Genomic DNA, 20,721 nt, shown 5'->3' with positions numbered 1-20,721 from the left:
ATCACTTTTCAGTTATAATGAAATTTGAAAACATTGAGATAACTAATTCCAAGTTTTACATTAAAACGCGGGTAGTCCCTTTCATCCCCGAGGGTGTCCCTTTCAACCCAGATGTGGGAATGAAAGGGACACCTGGAGAGGTCTTTAAAAATGTGAAAATGTTCAACTACCAATATAATAGGATGAATTCACAATATGGTCAGAATAAAGTAAAGGTCTAATGAATCTTTTGCACTAAAAATAAAACTGATTAGAAGTGAACTTTTTCAGTGAAAAATAAAAATATGTATTTTGTCCCTTTCATCCCCACCCTCCCCTATCGAGATGTTTTATGAAAACGGAAGAAATTGAGAAGTTTTCTAAATATTAAAATTATTTATAATTTTAATTTACTCGAGAAATTTTTGATCTGAAAATAATTTATAACCTGAAAAATTGATTTTTTACGTTATAAATAATAAAAGTTAATAAGGTTATAGAAAATAATTCTTCCAAACATTCACGAGACATTGTTCTAACTACTCAGTGGTCTCACAACTGAACGACACGACGGCACACACGTTAAGGTCGGCCTGCGTAGTCTGACACTGTGTAGAAAAATCAAATAGTTTTTCGATTCTACTCCGATGGTCGGTACAGTTCGCCAAAACTGTTTTTCCCCACACACTATCAGGAATTACTCAAGGTCAGGCATGCATGGTTTTTTTTAACTCTTTCCGCCCTGTGGGCACTAAGAGGGCCTCGTTTTGCAAGCCCATTATGGGTTCGGCCAGGCCCACAATGGGGCTGCCGGATGGTGGGGGACGGGGCCCGACATATTTGAACGGACCACCCCCGAAAAATTCCTGGGGATTTTCGACCCGTTCGGTTTCGAGCTCGGGTCCCCCAGGGCGGTAGGTTGTCACCTTGACCGCTCGGCCATCCGGCCGCAACCATGCATGGTTAATCCTTTGAGGATTAACTTAACGTGTATGGCCGCCTTTACCTGCTAATTGTTATCTATTTTAAAGCATTAGCTAATGGAGAGTATTAAAATATTATTTCTATTAAATTTAACTTTAACAGAACTAACACTATCAAATGCCAGCAATTTGTTTTTCTTCAGTTTTATATATATATATATTCAATATTCATTAACACTATTTTGCCATTTGCTTTGAATCTTCTTTAAAACAATTTTCTGGCCAAGCAATGGGGATGCGCTCAAGAAAGGTGGCCCAAAAAGAGTGCCAAGTTTCTGCGTAAAATCTAGACCCTTGTAGTCGGCATTGCTTTTGGCAATGCCGACTACAAGGGTCTAAATGTGGACAGACTGGTCATCGAACACATCCAGCTCAACAGAACACTCAAGTTGAAGAGAAGAACTTACAGAGTCCATAGACGCACCAACCTTTGTTCCACCATCTGCTGTGCGTGGTTCTCTATTCGGTATATTCGCCTTCGTCGGCTAACGATCATCAACTATATACTGTACTTCACAATGGATTTGAATATTACACCAAAATAATATTGACACCATTGTTGTATGTAGTTTCAATTTGTCACATTCAGTTTTTAATCTATCGTTTTTCTTTTTATAAACATTGTATTCTTATTTCCTAATTTAATTTCTTAAAATGTTTGATTTTTTAAAACTGTTTTCGCCCTGTGGGCACTAAGAGGAAATTTTTAGCAAGCCCATTACGGGTTCTGCCAGACACATAATGGGGTGGTGAGGTCAGGCCCAAAGGATCACTTTCCGAATAATTCCCTCGGTTTTATTTTTTTATCTGTCCAGATTATATTTAATCTAGACAGATTAAAAAAAAACAAAACCCAGGGAATTATTCCGGGTCCCAGAGGGGTTTAACGCTATCCTAACCGTCAGGCTATCCGGCCGTTTCAACATGGAGGGTGTCTAAATATTGTTGACAAAATATGAAAGAGGAGATGGTCAAAAAGGACTTAAGTGATGGAAGTCATTCAAATATAATGAGGTGAAATTTTTTTTTAACTTTTTCTGCCCTGTGGGAACAAAGAGGGCCTCTTTTTGCAAGCCATTATGGGTTCGGCCAGGCCCACAATGGGGCTGCCGATGGTGAGGAGCGGGGCCCGACATATCCGAACGGACCACCCCTGAAAAATTCTTAGGGATTTTTCGATCCGTTCGGATTCGAACCCGGGTATCCCAGAGCGGTAGGCTGCCACCTTGACCGCTCGGCCATACGGCCAGATGAGGTGACATTATATTTGAATGACTCTTATCTAGTAATAGACATCAATCTTTCTATTACATTTATACATGTTTTAATTAACAACGCTAAAATATAAAGGTGACTGAATATTACAGTTAATAAATTGTTAAATGTTAATTCAAATTTCTTTTTAGATTTTTTTTATTTATTTTATATACTAAAAACAGATTTTTAACATCTGGAAGCGACGCTAAACGACAAGAAAGGGAACTAATGTTGCTGTAAGATTGCGGTGTTGATTCACTTGACAACAAGGCTTGGATGTGTGTAGAGTTTCTTTTCATTTTATAAAGGATAAAATGAGTAAGAATCCAGGTAAAAACAAGTTAAATCTGAAATTACCGCCAGGATCCATCGAGCCAATCGATCAAACGGGTGCTGGAGATGCAAATAATGAGTAAGTGAATTTAAACAATGATTAGAATTTCTTATCAATTGGTTCAAGACAAATTTTAATTGCTCCTTTATGATTAAAAATAGTGATAATTGCAATAATATAAATGAATAAGGTATTCACGTGCTCATAAAATCCAAGTAGATTTGTATCACAAGTGAAATTGACAAGAAAATTTGAAAAATTTGTCAATTTCAAAAACATTAAAGCACTTTATAAGCTCAGATTTTTGCTTTTATATCCTGTATTTTGTATCATTTTTATATAATAATTAATGTAAAATTAATTCTAAATATGCCTCTTTTTAATGCTTAAAAGTTTAAGTTTAAACCTAAATTTTATATTTAGAAAATATATAAATATATATGTACTTTCCAATATAAAATTTAGAAAGCAAAATACATTTTTTGAAAGAAAAAGTAAGTAAATGTATAATGATCTGATCAAATTAGAAAACAATATTAGAATGAATGGCACTGTATTTGTTTTCTGTGAAATATTGTCTACAATATAACATTTATTAATCTATATTTTTCTTCTAATTCTTGCCTAATTGTAAATTATGGTGGCCAAAGCTGTTGGTCTGTCGCATTTTGTCTGCAACCCGTTTCCGAATTAGGGTCAATTCTTTTAAATTTTCGCGAGCGGTCCGATCCGAATGCGTCGGATCCCATTTTTCGTTGCTTAACCGTCTCGTTATGAGCTCGGCTAAACTTGTGACAGACGCAAAGAAAGCTTATTATTTGCAGGATGGAAAGCTTTAAAAGAAATTTTGAATTGCACTTTTGTTTTTTAATGTTCCAGAATGATTTCCTCTTTTAAAAGGAAGTTTACTCATTTCTCTCTATCATGTCATAAATTTAATATTTTTAAAGTAGATCAATTACTTTAAAGATTTTAAGATATCTTTAACTTAAATATTTTTATCTCCAAAGAAAAATATTTATTATAAAAGTTATTTTTTTCTAATAACACACCTTGGCAAATTTTTTGAAATCATTTTGCTGCTTTAAATAATGTTTTTAATTTTTTTCTTGCAGTTATATATTTTATGTAGATAAAAATTAAAATTTTTACGTTTAATCGGCTTTGTTTTAGTGTATAAATTGCTCTTAGTTTACATTCTGTACTTGTTTGTAACTTTTAATTAACAGCCAACATTTATTATTTCTCATCTGATTTTGAATAATACAGTTTGCTAATTAGAAGGCTCTAGTTTTTATAATACTGTAGCAAATTGCATGACAAGATTTCTTCTTTGATAATGATGTAATTAATTCTTTCTTATGTTGTTTTCTAAAGTTTAGATTAAAAGTATTTTTATGTGATAGTGATTTAGTCTTTCTTCTTTTTCTCCTCTTTATATATATAATCAGCAATTTTTTATGTTCTAGAATATTAGAATGCATTAATGTTCAAGTATTAGTGAAGACAAGTCATTTGTGGGACTTCAAATATTCATATAATAAACAAGCAGTTTCATCTTTATAAAAGTTCTATATTAATTACAAGTTAATTCTTCTATTAAATAGCAAAATAACTTTTAAAATAAATAAAATCAATTGATCATAAAGTGAAATTGCCGAGTTCTTTAATTAAACTTAATGCAAGTCTGTGATTTAAAGGAAAATGATTATATAAATGTAAATATGAAATAAAAGCATAAGAACAAACTTGTAGTATTGATAATTAATTATTTTATTCATTTTATGAGGTAAATTTCTAATTTTTCTGATGGAATTTTTTATATATACTTGATCTTTTGGGCATAGGAGAACATATCTGTTTATATAAATATGAATATAAATGTCCACATGTATAAAGGTATATTTTTAATATCTAGAATGTTCATATGTTAATGACCTAATTAATTCTTAAGTGTCAAATTTTGTTAATTCTTTGTCTTTGAGACAGCAAGACAGCATCTTTTTGTGTCCAGTATGGATTTGGCCAATCCTACAATTAAATGGCCAGGTGGTGAGGGAGGGGACCCCTGACATATCTAGGTCAAACTACTGAAATTTATGAAGACCAACTGAGATTTTTAACACTGGTCCCTTAGTGTAGCAGACTGACATCTTTACTGGATGTTGCTATTCAGCTGCAATAACATCTATGTTAATTTAGCTACCCAAAATTACTTATGAAATATTTTTATGTACTTTAAATTATATTTGTATTTACAATGAATATAAGATAATAGTATAATGTTAGTTGTCATTGTCTAGGTAAAAAAATGGAAAATAAATTAAAGTTTTGAATCTGGAATTATTCTTGATGTCAACCTGTAGTCTGCTGTAAAACATTCAGATTATTTTCTTCATAATCTTAATTATTAAATCTTTTATAATATTAAACATAAATGTTAGATTTATTCAGAGAATGGTAAAACTTGAATAAAATGTGGACACAAGTGAATGAACAAATGGAAAATGTGACATTTTTGCTTGTATTGAGAGGAAACAATGCTTTGTTTCACAATATGTTATATGTGTGACTGTCCTTGGTTTTGTTTGCAGGGTGGATGTATGTTACCTCATGAATCGAGTTAAACTAGAATATCTCATAACAATGAATAATAAACTTTTATTCTGAAATTATTTCCTATGTTGACGTAATTGAAGCAAATAATAATGTGTAACCCTTAAAATATTCAAATTACTTATAGTAAGTTACATTGACTTTAATTTTAATTATTTTCTATAAAATTTCTTCATAGAAGTTTTAGTAATAAAAGGAAGTTTTTACACAATTTATAGTTTTATTTTTGTACATAAAATTAAAATGAGATTGAATTATACTAAAAAACTTCACTACTGGAAATTATAAAGTAGATACAGACATAAAAATAAACACAACAAACACCTAAAATACCAGCGAGAATATTAGACACGTGTTCAACAGTTTAATATTCTTGTTGGTATTTTAGGTGTTTGTTGTGTTGATTTTGATATAGACATATTTACTTCATTTTCGTGAGTATAAAAAATTGTTTTTATAATTTTTATATCTTTAATTATATATTTTTTGAAGTTGAGTCTCAGTATCAGCCAACTCCTCTGATATTACAGTATTTGAGACTATTAAATCTGGCTTAAAAGTGCAAAACATTTATTTAAAAAACTAATTTTAAGGCATGTTGGAAAGATATATTGTACAGTACATTTATGTAAAGTAATGGTTTTAGCAATATAATTAATTTAATAATAATTCCTTCTAGAAATTACAAAGTATTTAACTATATTATTAAATTTGGATATTTTTTCATTCATATGATTTCTAAGAATTTTAAAAGATTATATTTAAATATCCCAAATAGTTCTTGAAATAAATTCTAATTAGGATTTAAAGCAGTTAGTCTCAATATTTCTGAGGCTGTGGAACAACATTCATAGACTTTTTATTATGTGGAGCATTAGCATCAATATGTTTAAAAAGTGATGAGAAATTCAATGTTTTCTGTTCTTATGAAACAACAAAGCAACAAACAACTTAGTAAATTTTAAATATATTATGCTGTTGTTTTTTATAATGATGGAAACAATGTTTTTTGGACTATTTGGAAAAATCAGAATGTTTGAGGAATTAAACAAGAAAAAGATTGTTTTGGAATGCTGGCATTAAGTTTGATATTCTATCTTCAAACAAAATGTATATAAAATTTCTTGTATGATTTGAATGAAACTGAGTTTGTTAATTAGCTTGATGTGAAGGTGTGCTTTGAAAGGACCTGAACTTATTCACATTATGGGACTTGCACACAGAATACTCTTTGTTAACAGGTAAAGAAGAGTGGAGTGAGATCTTAAATTTTACTGATGTGATACAAAATGCAAAGATAAAGGTAAATCAAGAAGAGACTAAAAAGAAAGATCAGAATAAACAAGAGAGAAGATTAATTTAAACTGAGGAAGAAACAATTTAATTCTTCTGAAAAAAAAAAAAACAACTTATTCATTCATGCGTGAAATATATAGAAAAGGTATAGTTTTGACTCCAAATTTCTAGACATTCCATAACATCACAATTATTTATGCTATCGCACATAACCAGAAAGAGTAATTTCAGTTTTCCAAGTAATAATTTCTTGATTCATTAAACACAAAATATATATATTAGATACGTTTTTGCTTCATATATTATAAAGAAAAGAGAGTAAAATTAATGATAGGATGTTGATAATTGTTTAAGACATACTAAGATTTCCTTTCTAATACGTGCAGCATGTATGCTATTTAGATAAGATAATTTAATCCAGGTTTACATTCTGTAACAAATGTGTACTATGTTAAGATTATTAAAATCATGGGTTTTTTTTCCTTTTGTATTGATTAACTTTTATGTTTATGTGCATATTTTAGTCTGCGATTTGCATGAGAAAATATATATAAGTTATATGAGAGAATAGTAAATTTATAATGTCATTAAAGTTATATGCATAGCATTGTGTACAAAATCTGTAAATTGTATGTTTTGTGTTTCCATTTTGTTGTAGATGGCATTATTGCTTGCTCACAGATGTTACACTTTTTGGAAGAGTTCTTTGCCGATTGCATAATCTCCTGTGGAATCTGACTTGTTAGGTGTCCAGACCTCATTCCCTTGGATTTTTATGCTTCCGGGAGACATTTCTGACATTTGCGTAGGAGAAATTGCAATATCATACATAAAAACTTAAATCTTTTCCTCTGTACAGTAACTTCTTGGACACCCTCTATTACTCCCATATTTAATTTATCTCATCTAAAATCAGCATAAAATTACAATAAATATATTATTTTAATTACAGTATATTTAATACTTTTATTATTAAACTTAACTTCATAAAATCTTATAAGAGAAAAAATTAAATCTGTTATTTTTCTTCAGGCTCTAAATATTTAACTTAAACCATACATTCTGAATAACTACATATCTCTGTACTTAAATCAAAGAATATTTGGTTTAATAATCTTTTCCACGTAATGATCATTTATGTTTTGTAATTAAGTAAACAATACTTAGAAGTGTTAAGATAAGTCATTTATTTTTAAAATAGTATGTTTTGGTGATTCACCTAATGTATATAATGTGTTGCTTTAATATGGAATTTATTTAATTAAATGTTCTAATGATAGTCTATATTTTAAAAATATAAAATAATACAGTCAGGTTTTAATTTACTTTTATTTTAAAAAGTATTTAAGTTGAAATAGCAAAAAAAAACTTTTTAAATAGCTGTTAGGCAATCATTTAAAGACTGTTAAGTAGTAATGAATACTTACTTATCTTAATGTTTTAGCATGTCATTTAATTGACAACTGTTTGAAATGTTGTTTGGTTTTATTTTGTAATTAATATTTGCTTAGATAGCAAATAAGTCAAAGGTATTTGTTACTTGATAGTAGACAAGATAATAAATATTAATTCATGACCATATTATTTATTAGGTAAATATTTATTGTGTATAGGTCAAGATGCATGCTTCACAATTATACATTTAATATATTGAAAGTCTTTATACAAGTATTAAAGAGCATTAAATTTAAATTAATATCAGTAATTAATAAACATTTTTAATTTATTGTTCTTGAAAATAGATTATTTTGATAGTTGTAGAATGCATATGTACTGTATGTATTTTAATTTTTAAAACATGTTAACAAATCGGTTATTTTACATAATTATTCCTTATGAAAAGCAAATATTAAGAAAAATATTTCAAAAACTTTTGTAAGTTAATGATAGGGGAAAGTGATGACATTCAAAAGTTTTTTACTTAGGAGTTTTTCTTTGGTAAAGATAAGCTTGGCACTTTGAAGTGGTATAAAACCCACAAGAACACTATTGTTTTCTATATTTTGCTTTAAAGTGCCAAGCTTATCTTTACAAAAGAAAAACTCCTAAGAAAAAAAATTTGAATGTCATCTAGATCACAGGAGAACATTTCAGAAGAGCCACAGGCTAAAAATCAACTTTTGGAAGCCAGAATAAACTCTAGGCACCACAGTCAGAATAAAATATTAAAATTATACTAAATATGGTTAAATTTCAACAAGTAAAATTTTAGAGAAATGTATACATTATTAAAATGTAGCGAGAGGGGTCGAATTCAAATGAATATTTTACTCGTTATTAGCATTTACAACTTTTTTTTAAAATAAAACTTTAAAAAATTCTTTTAATTAACTGCAAAACACACTGGGATGAATATAAAAAATGCAACTCACATTATTTACACTGGGTAATTGGTTAATGTAAGTTGCACTTTTTAAATTCCTTTAAGTTTAACTTTCAACAAATTTATTCTGAGTGCATTTTTAAATATTTAGAAGGCAATTTAATATCAGATTTAAGAAGTAGAAAATATATAGCAATAATTAACGTGAAATAAATAAATCTACAGGATAGTACAAAAGTCAGTTGACATTTTAAAACCCTTAAAATAAGCTTAAAAATATATAATGGTTGACTTTTAAGCTGTCTTGTAGATACTGTAGACATCATTTCTGTTTATCTGATGCTCAATAAATATATTCTGAATGTTTCAATGTCATTTTCAGAGTATTTATTCATTTCCAATAACATAATATTTTGAATTTTTAAAGTAATTTTTGATGGATTTAAATATTCTAAAAATACAAACAAATACCAAATTTTCTTTCATAACATTTAAATTGCAGTCAATAGCATTTAAGTTTTGTTGATGTTTAGAAATACGTAAAGTGGTACAGTGTCTTATACTTCATTCATCATATTTAAAATTTTTCAAAGTTTGATGACAAAAACATTTAGTTTTATTCTGTAAATGTAAAACATAATAAGTTTAAATTACACTCATTGCCATAAAAATTAGCACACTGAGAAGGAGTTGTCTGAATCGAATGAAATTGTACATGTGTGAGAGTGATGGTGATATAAGTAAGTAATTACAAACTTAAAAGGATCATTTATTGCAAGAAAAACTACAAATGAAATGAGGTTCTAATACTCTATTGGACCACCTCTATAGCATGAATACAAGATGTGATACTAGTGGGCATGGAGGTATACAGGTGNTGACGATTTTTTTTTTTTTTTTTGTTTTTGCTTGTACGATTCATTCGTGTTAATATCCACCGCTAATATCCAATATAGCTATTTTGAACAGGTCGCTGCACTACCTCAAATTTTCATTGCTTGTTCTGTGACAAACTGAATTTTGGTCTTATAAATTGAAATACCTAAAGGGGCGCCGGAATTTTCCTCCGCCCCGGGCGGCTGACACCCACGGTACGCCACTGGTTTTATTTGTTATATGTACAGGTAACCCCCGTATAACATGGCACTTCTATAGCACGGATTCACTCTAACACGGTTTGGGAATTGGGTAAAATCCTCGTACAACATGAAATGTAATAAAGGGTGCATTCTTTTATACTTCCGCGTAACTCAGCGCGAGCATTCTAATTGTTTTCGTGGCTACTTTGAATGCTCTTTCAACAATAATCCATTTAATGGTTAAATTTTACAATTGGGACCCTTCTTTTGCCTCCAAAAGCTTATTTTAGAATTATAGATTCCTCCAACACGATACTATTGATAGTGCAGGCACCACCATCTTTCTTTCACCGTTGTTCCTAAATGCCTACGAACAGCAGCGCACTCCCATTGCAGAGCGATCTCTATTAACGAATGCACCCAAAAACTTACCAGTTGATGATGCTCATGCTGAGATTATCATATAGGATGAATAATCCTCTGGTAAAATATTTACTTAAATAATAAATAAGTATTTTACCTATGAAAAGAATGAATAATAAATGTGATTTAAATAAGGATTTAACATGTTTTTTAATTTTTGGAACCTAACCCCCCCTTTTCACACTAGTTCTTTGTTTTGTATAACACGGATTCGCATAACATGGCAATTTTTTGGAACATAACTCCCGTGTTATACGGGGGTTACCTGTACATTTGTTTATTGTAAACAAAGACATGTCAAACCTTGCACATGTATGCAGTGTGTCATTTTAATTTTTAATTGAAGGATGTTTACTATTAAAATACTGGCCTATTGCACATAGATGTATCATGAAACTTCAAATTAGCATCATCTATGATGTATGTTTTGATCAGCTGCTGACCAAATGCTTTCAATATGCTGTTAGTAAAATTGTTTGCTTAATTGTGAGTTTTTGTTACTATTGATAACATTTTAAATAAAAGTAATTTTTTTCCAAAGCAATTTTATTCTTATAAGCATAAAAAAAGGTAAAACAGCTCTATGGAAAACCCATGTAAACTTTGACCTATCAACCTGGAAGTATTTTGTGAGAATCTTACTGATAACAAGATAAGCTTAAGTTTAAAATTTGAGCTTTCTAGACCCGTTGGTTATTTTTCTCTATGAGCCTCTCTAGTGCTAGATAAAGAAAAAGAAGAAATACAGCTTTTTTTGGTGATTTTTACACTTTTTGATGGATTATATTTCAGCAACCCTGTTATAATAAAAATCTGAATTTTTGCAGACTGCCTAAGAAAACAATTAACTTTCAAATGAGATATCTAGAATTACTTTAGGCATTTGAGGGGCAGAGAAATCAACTCCTGAAAATCAACAACTTTAATTTTTGTTCATATAGTCAGTCAGTGGTGTTTTACTTTGTGCGGAGTAACTGCCGTAACTCTTTATAAATATTTTAAAGTGTTTTCACTCTTATGCAATGACTGTTACAGAGATTGTGGAATAGTAATATATCTTTTGTCCAAATATTGCAATGATTCAAGAAATTTAAGATTTAAGATCATATAAGATTTTTTTCTTGTTGGTATTTAATTTGAATGGATTTTGTCTACTTAGCTTCTTGTGCAAATTAACTGTAATCAAGTATCAGTCATTCGCCTAATGTTAGATTTCAGTTCACAAAGTTATTTTTTATTATTGGCACAGATTACAAAAGTTATTGGATTTGGTTTAAATTTAAAGTTTAAAAAATTATCAACATAATTTTATATTTGTATGCTTGTTCAGTGTAACTTTAATGAAAGATAAAGTTGGTTAACATGCAAGTTTAAAATCTCTCATTAATTTAATATAGATTTACTTAAAAATTAAAACAACTCTAATTACAGCAAATCGACATTTGATACGAGCATCGAAGCTCTTCAGAAAACAATAGAAGGATTAGAATTAGATGACCAACAGCGCAAACGTTTAGAGGCATTTCTGACACAGAAGCAGAAAGTCGGAGAATTGAACAGTGACGATTTCAAAAATCTGGGTGAATTGGGTGCCGGAAATGGAGGCGTCGTCACCAAAGTCTTACACCAGCCTTGTGGACTCATTATGGCAAGAAAGGTGATGAAAATTCATATATATAAGTTAGAATTTAACAACTATGGATTAGTTTTTTAATGCAAATTAATTAAGTTTTACTTGTTAACAAAATTGTGTTTTTATCAAATATACAGAACAAATATTTATATACAGGTTTATTACTTAATATTTAATGTGAATAAGATAATTAAATATTTACTTATTAAACTTTTTTGGATTTATGTATATGGAATATATGAATATATACTTACTTGATAAAGTTCCTAAATTCTATATTAATTATTTCATAATTTTATATTACATTTTAAGCAAATGTTTTAATTAATTTCATTATGTAAACACGATTTTCTCATTAATAGAAAGGAGAAATCAATATCTTTTGGATATTTTTGGAGAACGTTTAAATTAGATTTCGTTTTTGTGAAACTAGCAGTAAAATGGCTTTGAGTTCTTGCATTTGGAAAACAAATCATATTTCATAACAAATTTTTCATCTCTTCCTATTCTAAAAATAAAAAAATAATAATAATTTATTTAGTAATAGAGCAATATGTATCTAATTAAATATTAAAAAATATTGTAACAGGAAAGTTTGTAATGTTTTTAAGCAGTTATTTGCAAATAAACTAATATATTTTTATTTAAAAAGTTAATTAATATTCATAGTTAATTTTAAACTAAACTTCAATTGTATTGTATGATATGGAACCTCTGCATGTATCAATAGTATATGAAAGCTATCCAGACTGCTCTAGTGTAAACAAATAATTTAATGTGTTTTTTAATTGCATTATTTATTAAAATAATCTATTTTAAACCTTTTTTATACACTGAATTCAATACAATCATCATTCTTGATTTTTCCTTGGCCAGATACTGGGTTACAGAGTCGTATTTTAACTGTATCTTAGGTTAATAATGCACGGAATAAGAATAACCTTTGTTTAGGTACAAAATTAATAATAATTTTAGTTAATTTATTTCTTAAAATGAATTTTTTATTTGTAAAATGTAAAATGTTAAAATTTTTATTTGTAAAATGTAATACTTTTAAGCTAAAAGTTGGAGTTTTACGAAGCAGCAAAATTTGTTTCCGATCCAATTTACAATTTGAAAAGCCTTATTGTGTTTTTCTAAAATGTTTTATAGTTTCTTAGAATTAAAATAAAATTATTTAATGTTATAACAAATTTTAATAAGTTCAGTTAAGTGCGTTTTTTAAAGCTTAATTCTTCATTACGTTGAATGCTGAATACAAATAATTTCTAAAATATTTCAAGTTTTTTTTATATAAAAAATGCTGAAAATATTTTTTAATAATTTTAAATTGAAATGATTTTTACTTTTGTTTTTGAAGGAATTAAAAATTTATATATTTTTATTATTGATTAATTAACTAGTATTAGAAGAGAAAGGCAAGGTCAGATCCATTAAGACAACAGTTATGAAATGAAAGTGAAATGTTTTTTTCATGTTTTTTTACTTTTTTACTTCTAATAATTAGATTTCCTTCCTCAGTGATGATGGCTCGAATAAAAATATTGCCTTTTTATTACATAATATAATAAGATTTTTCATGCTAAAGTGTTTTTACATTTGCAGTCGAAACAGCCTGTCTCTCAAATATAGAATTTAATGACTATCTCTGTATATTGCGTAATAGTAATTAAATTGATGAATTATTTTAATGATGGAGACTTCTGAGAAAGTCACGGCGATTCACCATTGTCTACTATTGCCTAGTAATTTTATAGTAGAAGGTCGTGACCTGAGAATGTGAATGACCACTCTAAGAATATTAGCAAGAAAAAAGTATTTATTGTTAGACAGACTGCCAGACTGGAAAATAAGTGTTACGTAAATAAATAAAAAAATGTTTGTGTACACTTTAGAATTTAAATATTATTTATTTTAACTTTATTGATGATTTTAATTAGACTTTTTGCTCATTTTTGAGAAGTAATTTTATTATTTGTTGTATTTGTATAAAATGTTAGCTGTTTTTATTGATAATAACTGAATCTAAAACATATATTGTTTAGTTAATTCATTTGGAAGTGAAGCCTGCGATCAGGAACCAGATTATTCGTGAATTGAAGGTATTACACGAATGCAATTCCCCTCACATTGTCGGATTTTACGGAGCTTTCTACAGTGACGGAGAAATAAATATTTGTATGGAATATATGGTAGAGATCATTTATTGTATACATCTATAACCTCATTAAAGTAAATATGCTATATCTAATTTATTGCAATTCCTTTTAGGACGGTGGCTCTCTAGATTTAGTCCTTAAAAAGGCCGGAAGAATACCGGAACAGATTCTCGGGCAAGTCACTATCGCCGTAAGTTTAATCTTTATTTAGCTTTAATACATAAGAACTAATAAATTCAAAATAATCAGTGTCACCTCTCCCGATAGCTAAACTCGGTCTCTTGACTTACTAAGCTGCACCGTCAGCAATACGTCAGTTGTGTACACAAACCTGAGCAAATATCAATGAGACTTGTTATTTTAACCAGGAAAGAGACAGTTTCATTAGTATATAAATAGATATAAAAAATTTGTTTCCTGTTAATTATTTTTTTAAATGATTTAATTTTATGCAGTTAAATCAGAAAAAGTTTGTAATAAAAATTTTTATATTCAAGGTTTAAGGATATGACAAATTAGCTATCATTTCTTAATGTTGTATTTCCCTGTAACTTGTAGACATAAACAGACCTAGTCTTGATAATCTTGTCATCTGATTTCTAGACACACACAACAAATATTTGAAGTGCAACAGATAATACTTAGTAACTGCAAATGCTTGTGTTAAAAAAATAAAAAATAGCCTTTGAACTTGTGAGAAAATTTTTTTATGGCTTGCAAAGCACTTAAATAATATTTTACTTTTAATTATTTTGCTTATTTAATTATAAGGTAATATATAAAGTATTAACTTATAAGTTAAAGCACGTGGGTTTTTAAATTTTTTTTAAAAAAAGTTAATTATGTAAAGGTATATATATTTAGCATATTAAATTATACTTACATATTTTAGAAGCTTTTACTATAATTTTTATTAAGAATCCTTGAGTGTAACTAACATAATTAACTTTATTATAAACTATTTTATGTTACGGCAAGTTTTTATTGTATAGCTAAGAACTTAAATCTAAGTAAATGTGATTTGTTTGTAAGCACTTTTTTAATGTAATTAAGTTAACATTGTTCTTAAAACTTCAGAATTTATGTTAAAATATTTCTATTTAAAATTAACATAAATTTAATTGAATAAATATCTGAAAATTGTTTTGATTTTATAGTTCTTTTATAAATTGATTAATTAATAATTTTGTATTTTAACAGTTATTTTGATATTCTTCAAGTGAAAATAATGTTAAAATTGATATTTTTAAATAAACAGATTAAGTAATTATTGAAATCATTTATATTTAAAATCTTGCTCTGAATTTTTTTTTTTAAAGAAAAATGTAGAAAGTAGAGAAGTGCGTTACTGTCCTAATCTTTCTTCTGATTCATATTTTATTACTCATTATGTGAAAAAGTTGTTATTTTTGTTTATCTGATGTATGAGATGTTAACATATGCTTTGTAGAAAGCTAAAGCACTCATTCAGTTAGTTATTATGTACTTGAAAATTTAATTTTACTATAGTTATTTACCAAAGAGTAGTTTGTATTCAGGGTCTTCCAAACAAATGCTACCATTTTAAATTACTGTAATCAAGTTAATTATTATCTTACAAGTATGCGACATACACCAATCAATAGAACACTGTCCAAGTTTTATCCCCTATTTGCATTCAAACATCTTATTGTCTACTACCTCTAGGAAGTTCTGTAAAAAAAAATAACAACTCTGCAACAGAGAAGACATTTTATGTTCTACAGTTCACAAAGTCTGAATCACTTTTAATCTACAGGAGCTGTAGAATTGCAGCTGTCGTGGGAGAAGTAACAACAGATATGCCGGTAGTGAGCATAAGAAGAATTTGAGTAGTATCTGCTGGAAATATGTCATGTTACATGAGCTGCATACATTGAGAAATTGTAATGGGCAAATGTGAAACTTCAATGGTTTCCCAATGTTCTGATGTACTGTACATTATAATGTTTTCTGATAATAATTAATGTAGTTACAATAATTTTGGAATGGGCTGAACTTTTTGTGATAAATTTTCAGAACAAGATTTTTTTTAATTAACATATTTGCAAATTTATTGAGATAAATGTAAATATATTAATATCATATTAATATTTATAAATGATTTTTAGTTATTTGGTAAATGTTTACATACACTTTACTTTATAACTTTCCAAATATATATTGTATTCATATTTAAAAGCATTTATACTTTTAAATATAAACACAATACAATCTGTTAAATGCAATTTTTAATAATTGTAACCTACAAAGTTAATTTTTTTTAAAAAGTCTTATTGTTCATTGTTTTAAACCAACAGTTTCTTTTCATATATTTCACAATTGGTTTTCTATTCATTTTCTTGTAATATTTACTATTTAAGATGTAGGATTTATTTTTGATACAAAAAAGATAAACAATAAAGTTGACATTACGAAAATCATTATTTTAATCTAAATTGGATACTGCAGATTTGTTTGATTCTTCTCTTGTGCCAATAATTCAGATTAGATTTACATTTTCAAGAGTAACCTTTATTTTCATGTATTATTTGTGTTATTAACTAGGTTTTTGATTGTTCAGGAAATTTAATAGAATAGAATGAGGAATCTGAAGATGGAGACGTAATAACGTCAAAAATGTTCATTCTAGTGCTAATATTACACGTTACTGCTTGAGTTTGGGTATTTTAAGTAAGTTGAATAGAATTAGGTTATACTATTTTATAAACTTGCCTAGATAATTTTTACTTTCCCAGTCCTGTTATATATAACAGAGGATAAGTATGGCAAGTGATCAAAAATGACACCCAATAAGATTTTTACATTTTTGGGATCGGGACCTTGAAATATCAAGAAATGCAAAATAAGTTGGAGGTCGTTTCTGTGTGTATGGGGAGCATGATTTGTTCACCTACTTTGAAGCTTAATAACTTGGGTGCCTTCTGTTGAAAATTTTTGAAATTTTGCAGAGATTTATATACAGTATTAGGTACTGTACATTGATGCTATTAAATTTTGGTAGTTAACAGTTTTGGGGGTTTGGAGATAGAGCGGGTTGTATGTCATATCTCAAGTAGAGTTGGACTTAATGACAATTTTACTCATAATTAGCATAACAAATCTACCTTCGAAATTAAGCTTTTTGCCATTTTATAATAATTAATTATATGAAAAGTTTTTAAAATAAAATACCATAGTAAATGGTACCATATTCAGTTTTAAATGTTGCCAGGAAAGTTATGCAATTCATTTCTGGATTTTTTAGTTAGTTTACTATCATTTGTATTATTTAATTTTGTTAATAAGAACAGAAATGATTAGATTGATGATTAATTTATATTGCAAACATTGTAAGAATTTTGAGTTATTAGGTATAACTATTAAATTAATTAAAAATCTACTAATGTGAGGTAGATAATAAGGACTTGTCACACCAGTGATAATAAGCACAAGCACCCAGGTATCAATGGAGTACATTTAATAAAACAAGAAAGGGTGTACATTAAAATTTTAATTGCTAGTGTAAGCGATTTTAATGTACACCCTTTCTTGTTTTATTAAATGTACTCCATTGATACCTGGGTGCTTGTGCTTATTATCGTTGGTGTGATAAGTTTTTATTATCTACCTCACATTAGTAGATTTTTAATTAATTTAATTATACATAAGTCAAAAAGCAATTTCTTTACATTAAGTATAACTATATTTGTATCCTGCTAACTCAATGATTAAGCATAAAATTATTTAATTTGTCTACTAACAAAACATTTTCATTAATCTTGTACAAGTGATTTATGGTTGTTCTGTTTTAGTTTGAGATCTTTATCTTTCTCATTTTATGTGCTTTCATAATTTATGCTATAAATTATCAAAATGTAAAGTCAATTGAAAGTTTAAAAATTTTATAATTATATAATCAATAATTTAGACTATTTTCAAATAAAACTTTAAAAAATTCTTTTAATTAACTGCAAAACACACTGGGATGAATATAAAAAATGCAACTCACATTATTTACACTGGGTAATTGGTTAATGTAAGTTGCACTTTTTAAATTCCTTTAAGTTTAACTTTCAACAAATTTATTCTGAGTGCATTTTTAAATATTTAGAAGGCAATTTAATATCAGATTTAAGAAGTAGAAAATATATAGCAATAATTAACGTGAAATAAATAAATCTACAGGATAGTACAAAAGTCAGTTGACATTTTAAAACCCTTAAAATAAGCTTAAAAATATATAATGGTTGACTTTTAAGCTGTCTTGTAGATACTGTAGACATCATTTCTGTTTATCTGATGCTCAATAAATATATTCTGAATGTTTCAATGTCATTTTCAGAGTATTTATTCATTTCCAATAACATAATATTTTGAATTTTTAAAGTAATTTTTGATGGATTTAAATATTCTAAAAATACAAACAAATACCAAATTTTCTTTCATAACATTTAAATTGCAGTCAATAGCATTTAAGTTTTGTTGATGTTTAGAAATACGTAAAGTGGTACAGTGTCTTATACTTCATTCATCATATTTAAAATTTTTCAAAGTTTGATGACAAAAACATTTAGTTTTATTCTGTAAATGTAAAACATAATAAGTTTAAATTACACTCATTGCCATAAAAATTAGCACACTGAGAAGGAGTTGTCTGAATCAAATGAAATTGTACATGTGTGAGAGTGATGGTGATATAAGTAAGTAATTACAAACTTAAAAGGATCATTTATTGCAAGAAAAACTACAAATGAAATGAGGTTCTAATACTCTATTGGACCACCTCTATAGCATGAATACAAGATGTGATACTAGTGGGCATGGAGGTATACAGGTGCCATATAGTGTTCTGCAGCATCTCAGTTCACAGTTACTGCAAAAAGTTCTCTAGTTTGGCCAAACTTCTAGGCTGTCCAACTTGGCATCCCAGGTGATTCCAGACATGTTCAGTCAGTGACAAATCAGGACTGGGCAGGTCAGGAAAGTGGAGCAATGTGGTGGAGGAAGTCCTGTGACACTCTTGCTAGATGTGGTTGAGCATTGTTCTGAAAATGGCTGTTAAGAGCCCTGCCACAAGAGGCAACACATGTGGCTGCAGGATGTCACTATCACTGGGTTGTTATGGTTTCTTGGATCACTACTAGAGTCGTATGTTGTATGTGATGGCCCAGGGTGCCATCACATCAGCTGTGGGGGCAATGTGCCACTTCAGTATAGGCAGGATTGAGGCATTCACCACTGGGACTCCAGACATGAACATGGCAGTTGTCAGTGCCCTAACTGAATTTGGATTTGTCACTGTAGATGATCCGGTTTCATTCTGTTGTGGTCCAATTCCATTAGGAGAGACACCACTCCAGAGGTGATGGTCAGTGTCTGTCAGTGGCAGCACATATAATGGCCACTGCAATACCAAATGTTTTTCATCCAGATGCCTCAAAATGGTACAGACAGGCCTCTGTGCTTGTCTGTACCATTTTGAGGCACATTGTTGGCTGTGTGTGTACTTATCAGAGGACCAGCACTCTGCCAAACCTGAGCACCCTGCATGCAATGCAAGCACTCTCTTGTGCACTGGTCTCAACACTTTCTCAGTGTTGTCAGAACAGCCTATGTGGTGGGCTATTTGGTGAGATGACCATCTGGCTTCTCTCAACTTGATAATTCTCCCTCTCAAATTCTGTTATTGTTCACATGGTCTTTGATTGAAATATAAAGGCATATCCAGTGATACAGCATCCCTCTGCAACAGGTAAATTACAGACAATGCCTTTGCATGCTTTTTTTATAGGCCAAGGGGACGCATTTGAACTCCCTCTGCTGGAATTATGCAATGAACCATCACACTATAATTTGAATCATTTTTATATCTGCTTGAGACTTATCTGCATACCAAGTTTTTCAGCAATACAATAACTTCTTGGTGTTCTAATTTTTATTCCAATGAGTGTACATATCTTATAAAAGTATTATATTTTTGGCTCAATATACAGTATTGCTGATCTTGCTGTATATATTGTGAAAAGTAATTCATCTAGTTTTGAACAATTATTTACTGTTCACTCATTTTAAACTCTGCTAGCGTCATCAAATTTTCTCAAGTGAATTTTTTGATTGATTACCCTGTTTATTAATGTATAAAAAAAATTAATATAAACAAATATGTGTACTATGTCTAACATAGTTAATGAGTTTAGTTATAATTATTGATGATTTCTGATTATAAATGAAAGTTACAATTGAATTTAAATTATAGTTGGCATCTATATATTGATATTATTGAACATTATACATTTATTTATATAAATTAATACAAAGGTGTGCCAGGAGGTCAATATTAGCCTTCTCCAATGTAACAAAATTCCATTAAAAAGTAACGTTAAAAATTAACAAGTAAACATTTAAAATACTTAGAGAAACTTAAGAGAGAAAGAGAGAACTTAAGATAAAATTCAGCATTAAGAAGTATATAATATTCATTTACAATTACATTTGTATATGTGGTACTCTATGTATAATGTTTTTTATATATTAACAACTCATTTATAATAATGGAAGAAAGATCTGATTGTAATATTGAGATGACAGAAAGGAACATAAAGACAAAATATTTTAGATATGAAGAAACAGAATTCTTAG

The 20,721-nt window shown here is 28.7% G+C and overlaps 1 protein-coding gene across 2 annotated transcripts in view; it reads left to right on the top strand.

The window, feature by feature from the left end:
• Positions 1–2,445: 2,445 nt before the first annotated feature.
• Positions 2,446–20,721, top strand: part of LOC111628403 (dual specificity mitogen-activated protein kinase kinase 1-like) — a 39,355-nt gene continuing 21,079 nt past the window's right edge. For both annotated transcript variants that reach the window (XM_023372177.1, XM_023372179.1), the window contains exons 1-4: positions 2,446–2,631; positions 11,722–11,947; positions 13,969–14,115; positions 14,195–14,272. In XM_023372177.1, coding sequence (XP_023227945.1) covers positions 2,534–2,631; positions 11,722–11,947; positions 13,969–14,115; positions 14,195–14,272 — 549 coding nt within the window. In that variant the 5' untranslated portion in view covers positions 2,446–2,533. The remainder of the gene's footprint in view (positions 2,632–11,721; positions 11,948–13,968; positions 14,116–14,194; positions 14,273–20,721) is intronic.

Source organism: Centruroides sculpturatus, unplaced genomic scaffold (genome assembly GCF_000671375.1).
Source record: "Centruroides sculpturatus isolate CEXI.00-Female unplaced genomic scaffold, Cexi_2.0 scaffold582, whole genome shotgun sequence".
NCBI lineage: Eukaryota > Metazoa > Arthropoda > Arachnida > Scorpiones > Buthidae > Centruroides > Centruroides sculpturatus.
Note: the sequence above shows the minus strand (reverse complement) of the source record. Positions and strands in the feature narration are given on the sequence as shown.